This window comes from Anabrus simplex, chromosome 6 (assembly GCF_040414725.1).
Source record: "Anabrus simplex isolate iqAnaSimp1 chromosome 6, ASM4041472v1, whole genome shotgun sequence".
In the NCBI taxonomy this organism is placed as follows: Eukaryota; Metazoa; Arthropoda; class Insecta; order Orthoptera; family Tettigoniidae; genus Anabrus; species Anabrus simplex.
In genome coordinates, this window is record NC_090270.1 from 301,944,664 (window position 1) to 301,951,463 (window position 6,800).

The 6,800-nt window shown below is 41.4% G+C and overlaps 1 protein-coding gene across 4 annotated transcripts in view; it reads right to left on the reverse strand.

Moving 5' to 3' along the window:
• Positions 1-6,744, reverse strand: part of Atg18a (Autophagy-related 18a) — an 82,396-nt gene extending 75,652 nt beyond the window's left edge. For 3 of the 4 annotated variants that reach the window (XM_067150492.2, XM_067150490.2, XM_067150489.2), the window contains exons 1-3: positions 6,531-6,744; positions 5,695-5,777; positions 5,452-5,618 (exon numbers count right to left, since the gene is read on the reverse strand). In XM_067150492.2, coding sequence (XP_067006593.1) covers positions 5,452-5,618; positions 5,695-5,777; positions 6,531-6,667 — 387 coding nt within the window. In that variant the 5' untranslated portion in view covers positions 6,668-6,744. Of the gene's footprint in view, positions 1-5,451; positions 5,619-5,694; positions 5,778-5,860; positions 6,113-6,530 lie in introns of those variants that run through there. The other variant, XM_067150493.2, reaches the window with a different exon arrangement.
• Between the last annotated feature and the right edge of the window lie 56 nt (positions 6,745-6,800).

Genomic DNA, 6,800 nt, shown 5'->3' on the forward strand with positions numbered 1-6,800 from the left:
GTATCTCATTTATCAGTTTTCATGTGGTGCCATCCAGTCCTCTGTTCCTTAGGATCCTCTCCAGCATCCATCTGTCTATGGAGTTGTATGCCTTCTTGAAGTCCACAAAGGTTACTACCGTCTTCTTCTTCAAGGCCCTGCATTCTATCAGTGATTTCAGAGCATCGATATGCTCTGTCCACCCTCTTCCTTTCCTAAAAAACCCACTTGGTAATCTTCTGTACTTTCTAGCTGTTCTTCTACTCTGTTCAGGAGTAGTATCGACAGGACCTTGTAGATGACCTCTAGTGGTGATATCCCTATGTACTTTTCTCCGTCCCTCTTCCCCCCTTTCTTATGTACCCGTACAATGTTCCACCCCTCCAGTAATTTCTTTGTCCCCGAGACATGGGTAATAATCCAAGTCATGTTGCATCACCTTGCTGCCTCCTCATTTTATCATCTCTGCTGATATCCAGTCATCTTCAGATGCCCTGTTGTTCTTCACGTCCCTTGTAGCTAGTCCCACCTCATCCCTGGTTGGAAGTCAGGGCTCTCTCTTCCACGTCTAACCCCAGTTCATCTCAAAGTGGCTCAAAGTTCAGTAGGTTGAGAAAGTACACTGCCAATATTCTACTGTTCTCCTTTGCACTTATGGCCAAGTTCTATTTTATGTGTCTTATGAACAGTTCTCTGGCCTTGTCACTCTCCTTTTGAACTTTCTAAAAAAAAAAAAATATCTGGTGGTGGTCTTTCTGAAGTTGTTCTTGATCGCATCCAGTTCTAGCTTCATCCTCTGTCTTACGGTCCATTGTACTGTTTGGGTCGTTTCCTTTCTCACTTCTAAAAGCTATCCATTTTTCCAGGTTCTTCTTTCTGCTCCAGTCTCTCAAGGCCTTTCTCCTGTTCTCAACTGCTTTCTCACAGTCCTCATTCCACCACCATTGCTGCTGCTTCTTCCCCCCCCCCATTACTCAGCCTGCTTCCCATGTTCGTATTCATGTCTTCCCATTCAGTCTGTATGTGGATTCCCTCCTTGTAATTTATTTGGTTGCATCGTAGTTTGTCTCGGTCATTCCTGGTATTCCCAGTCACTCCATTAGTCTGTGGCTGTCTACTGCTGTTCAGTATTGATCTGCATTTGATTTCTGTAAGGTAGCGATCCAACTCCATTCATATGTTCTTACTGACCTTGGTGTTTGTGATCTCTTTTAGTGCTCATCCGACTGATCGCTGTGTGTTCAATCTGAACTCCCCTATGCTTGTGTATGGGCTTACCCATGTCCTTTTCTGATTTGATTTGATCCTTAAGTTTGCTGTCATCAGTTTCAATTTGTGTTCTCAGCACAGTTCAATTAATCATTCCCCATTTTAATTTGTCTACGTGAGTGCCAGGTACTCTCCTACTATTTCCTCATGCTGGTTCTATCTTCCAACTTGTACATTACAATTACCTCCATGTATCCTTGCTTGTTTGGTATGTTTCCAAGCACATCATCTAGTTCCTTCCAGAAGCAGTGTACTGTTTTCAGATCTTTTCTGTTCTTGGTTTTGGTCGGTGCATGTCTCACCATCGTGTACTTCTTGTTTCCTGCTCAGAAGGTCAGAGTTGATATCCTTTCTGACCTGCTCTTTACTTCAGTTATTCCAGTCTCGTATCACATGTCAACTATGAACCCCGTACCAAAGCACATAGGTGCACTTTTCCCGCGGTGATTCCTGTACATTTTTTCTCTCTCAGCAACACGAAGCTTTCGGTCGCCACTGTCTTTTGTCTCTGTATCTTGTTTTTTGCATGGCTAGTATCATGATGTTTCTCTATTTCATCTCGTCTATTATCTGCTTGAGTTTATCAGTATGTTCATGATCCCCATTCTGAAAACCCTTTCAGCCTTTATACATGTCGAGATTCTGGTAAACTCTGACTCTTCCCTTAAGCACTTCTCAGCAGGTCCGTCCCCACCGAGTCTGACTGCCTGAATGCGTCGGGATTGTCACCCTGGGGTAAATCTTAGATTCAATTGTGTGATCCATTCCGCGAGCTGAAATGTAAGTTTGTTGGGATGGCTTGTCTCTGTCCAGTCTTATGACCGAGGTTGTTAGCCCCATAAATTGTAATCAGATCACCCCTAACATAGGGAACAGATGCCTTTGGTAGCCACCTCTAACCTGGAGTGCAGATGCTACCTGATAGATATCAATGTTATTTTCTCCACTGAAGGTCCATTGCCTAACTAAAGATCATTCACCTAAAGCCAGTGGCTCCTTTGAGGTGTCAGGTTATTTACTGGCACCCAACACTCAGTGTTGAATTGTTGGCTCCACAGTCTACTCTATTGCTAGAGCAGGGTGAACCTGGCCAGATGTCAAGATTCATGTGTGGCACTAATATCTCGTCAATGCGCCATTGAGAAATTAAGGATCCACTGTGAATGATCAGGAGATCAGTTTTTCATGTCAAGACTTAATCCCTGCCCAAACCATAAGAGATGTACAGCTGTCAGATGAAATCGCTCCCCACACCTTCTCTAGACTCAGAAACAAACATCCGAGCGATATAATGTGAAGCGGGATTCATCCGCGAATAGCACAGGATGCTAGAGTCTAAGCTGCAAGTGCAGACGATCTCTAGCAAACTGCAGTCTCATGCCATAATGTCATTTGTCCAGAGCGCAGGTCGTTGGGATATTAAATTGGCCTCTCAAAGCCTGTTCCTGACTGATCACTAACTTGTATTGCAGAAGACAGCTGCAGATCCACCTGTAGTGTTCATAGTGCAACTTTCAGAAAGCATGTAGATGCACATAACTATCCTTCCATGGCGTTGTATTCCAATAGTGGCCTGTGCCATTACACCTGTCAACTTTTCCAGTCTGCTGGAAACATTTCCACACATACCAAATCATATTCTGGGCAACCCCTTGATATATCTATGTGAGTAGCCTTCCTGAAACAGTGTAAATGCACGAGTGGCTTCATTCAAAGACAATTGCTTCCCTGTTGCCTACCTTGGTGCACACAGTCAGCTATGACTTGTAAATATACACTCCACACCAACCAAATATATCTATCTATCTCTCTCTCTCTCTCTCTCTCTCACACCCCACACGCTCTCTCTCTTCAAAGTGAGGCAATCGTACCTTTCAACTCCCGGAGGCCCCGGGTTCGATTCCCAGCCAGGTCAGGGATTTTCACCTGGACCTGAGGGCTGGTTCGAGGTCCACTCAGCCTACGTGATTAGAACTGAGGAGCTATCCGATGGTCAGATAGTGGCCCCGGTCTCGAAAACCAAGAATAACGGCCGAGATGTTTCGTCGTGCTGACCACACGCCACCTCGTAATCTGCAGGCATTCGGGCTGAGCAGCGGTCGCTTGGTAGGCCAAGGCCCTTCAAGGGCTGTAGTGTCATGGGGTGGGGTTGTACCTTTCAACAAACACCAATACCTCCCAAACATCCAGATGAAATTGGAGCCTGCTGTTATGTAAACAGATCATCTTATTGCCTTGATAGTTCAATCTGGATCCCATTACGCATTAGTAAAATGTAGTTAGAAACATCCAAAGATGTGACCATTTTCTTTTAGTAGTGTATTTTATAAGTGTTTGGACAATCTCTACAGCATCACAATTAAATCAAAACAATTAGGGTGCTCTGATAACCATGTAGTCAACACCATCCCTTTTTCATTTTATTTTGTAACAAGACAGATTAGAAAGGAACAGAAATTTTCCAAGACCACAAAGTCTACCCACAAGCTATCCATCCTATCTGACAACCGACTTCTGTAATGGTAAGCAATATCTGTCTTTTATTCATACGTTGATTTGTATGTTCATGCTCAATTAGCGGAGGAAGAACCACCTAGGGGGAGTACTGCAGGAGAGACCACACTTCTCTTTTACTTGCTATGTCGTGGCATCCTACCATTCAGCACTAGGGAGTCGAAGTAAAACTAAAAGTTTCAAAGATAGTAGCCCTTGTTTCAAATTAGCACAGTAAAACAACACCGCTGCGCATAGCCCTAGTGTAGGCACTCCACTCACTCCGCTTGCTGTACACGGAAGCTCCGCGGCCGGTGATGCTCTTTTGTTTTTAGTTCACGGGACTGCCGATAGAAGCATCCTTTACGATCTGCCAGCGATCTCCGAATTGTTGACAACTGTTAAGGAAATGTCCAGCGGACTGTTACGAAATTTGTTTTAGGTTACAACCACTAAATTACTTTTTTCCTTGCCGTGCGGGCAGTAGGCGCCGCGGCGATAGTTAAGAGCCTCTCAAAGGGAGTGTGGCCCCCAAAGGGGGCCAATGTTCTCATGACAGAGCTTGGCCTGGATTTGGAAAGATAGGTTACAGCTACTAAATTACATATTTTTCTTGGTGTGTTTCTTGCTGCGTTTTTATTCTGCGCGGGTTGGTAACGGAACTAGCGAGTTACGAATGATGGGAATGAAGTCATGTCTGCCAATGGCCAGGCTCATAGCTGGCCGGCTAATGGTTGATGAAGCGTGAAAACTTTTGTTCTGTTATAAAAGTAAACATACATTTTTGGGCGGGTTGGTGGGTCCCTGGCATTGGTAATGAACACATCTGTCTTCTAAAAGGATTTTAAGGTACAATTCATATATATTTCTTCGTGAAGTTGCGCAGTATATACTGGAGTGCCTAGGGTAGGGCGCTACCTTTTCCTACGGTTTTAATATAACATAAGTAATCTATGGTTAAAGTCACATTTCAACTGCAATCAGACTGGAATATTTATCAGATGGATCTCAATGTGAAATGATGTCACTGCTGATTTTAAAATGAAAATGGATAATTGATACACACATATAAATAAGGATGCATTTCGGTCTTCCAAACTACTGAATATATTATCAATCATTTTCTTTTCACTGGATACAGGAGTTATTTGGTAATTACTAGAGGTAGAAAATAAATAGATACCATCAATTGTAGTTTCATATTTTGGGTAACCTCCTATTGTTTTGCACAGTCTCAAGGTATTCAGAGTATAGGAATATTCTTGAATTTCTAGGTCTTAAGTAAAGTGGATACAATGTACTGATTTTATCAGCACTTGACTATGTTTCTCAAAGAATAGTCTTATATGAAAGGTTTTTTGGTGCCTTATGGCTTTTTCAAAGTCCTTCATTTGGACTGAATTATTGTATGGGTATGAAAGCTGGACAGTTGGAAATTCAGCTTGAGGCTGAGGAGATATTGATATGGAGGAGGATCACCAGAACAGGCTGGACTGATGAAAACTTAACTGTTTTAAAACAGGTCAATGAAAACTGGACACTCAAAGGGTGGAGAGGAGAAAAATAAAACTTGTAGGCCACCTGCTGAGACATGGTAAGTTCTTGACAAATATTTACGAAGAGGAAAAGCTGGGATAGAGGGGCAGAGGAAGACTATATATATATATATACAAATCAATTAATCAGGAGGTATTTGAAAACTCAACTTACTGCTCTATTCAGCTTGACAGCTAATATCGTGTTTGAGTAGCTGTAGTTGCATATCTCAGTTCCTTTCTTAAAATGGCAAACTTTCAACTTCCTGGGGGAGGAAAGGCTGACCACTGCCACCAAACTGCTGCTGAATAGCCTCTCCACAATACAGATATCTTCTGTGTCTATAATAAAACACACAGTTAGTCCAATACTTATGATAACACAAATCATTCAAAAAAGAAATATGAAAAAACTCACCATTTTCATATATTTGCTCAAGATGATCAACAGAATTGAGTGAAAATAAACGATATCCAGTTTTTGTACCTACTGCCAGAGATCTGTAAAGAAAAATGTTATCTCAAAAATGCAGCCATTTCCTAGTCTACCTTCTAATATATGCCATTACTGATATATACTTTGCCTGCATGTATCATTGAATGACAAGAACATGATGCTTCTTTCAAACTAACTTTACTTGTGAAGGCTTTGTGATGTCATCTGTGCCTCACTTGTAACAGTTTGCATAATTCTGTCCTACTTCTTGACAGAACTTACTTTCACTTCTTTAGCTGCCTTCAGTGGTTGTGCAAAGTGAGAAACAAACAAAGATGCTCCAACTAGATGTTTCCAAACAAATATCTGTCGAGATATATACTATTTAAACAAGGGTACTTACGTAGTTACTTTGTATCGTTATCAGAATAATGCAATGTCAACTAGTTTGACAGAAGGAGGCACATAAAAACATATAGATGAAAATCTATCATAAAAAAATAAAACACAACTACGCACATCCAGAAACACAACCAAAAGAAGTTATCAAACTACTATCTGTCATTAATTCTAATAAAAAAATATTAAGTTTTCGCGGTAAATGTAACAGAAAAAAATGAGAACAAAAGATACGAACTTTTATCAGTCACTGCACGACATAACATGATAGAGCACTGAAACATACAAATTAGCCGCCTTTTGTTATAGAGGAAAGTTTAAAGGCAAAACTGTTACTCAAACTAATTGTAACAAATTCAATGAAACTACAAAATGTTCGGGTCCAAGGTCCAATCTCCTCTATTCTTAACAAGACTTACGTGCAATCTTGATTGAAATTAACAAAGAAAACGCCGCTTGCAGGATCACTTCCTTGATTTGCGAGGTTCATGAGTCCTGATATGCCAGCTTTTAAACCCTGCGTCAATACATCTACGTTTCTAGCAAAATTTTGCATATATATTGCGTAAATAATCACGACCTTGGTGCGATCACTCCATATTGACCACTAAAACAGCTGAGACTGGCGTTAGGCGTTTGTTTACTAACTTTGAAGTTTGGTACAAGTTGGTACTTTATTCCATGATGGG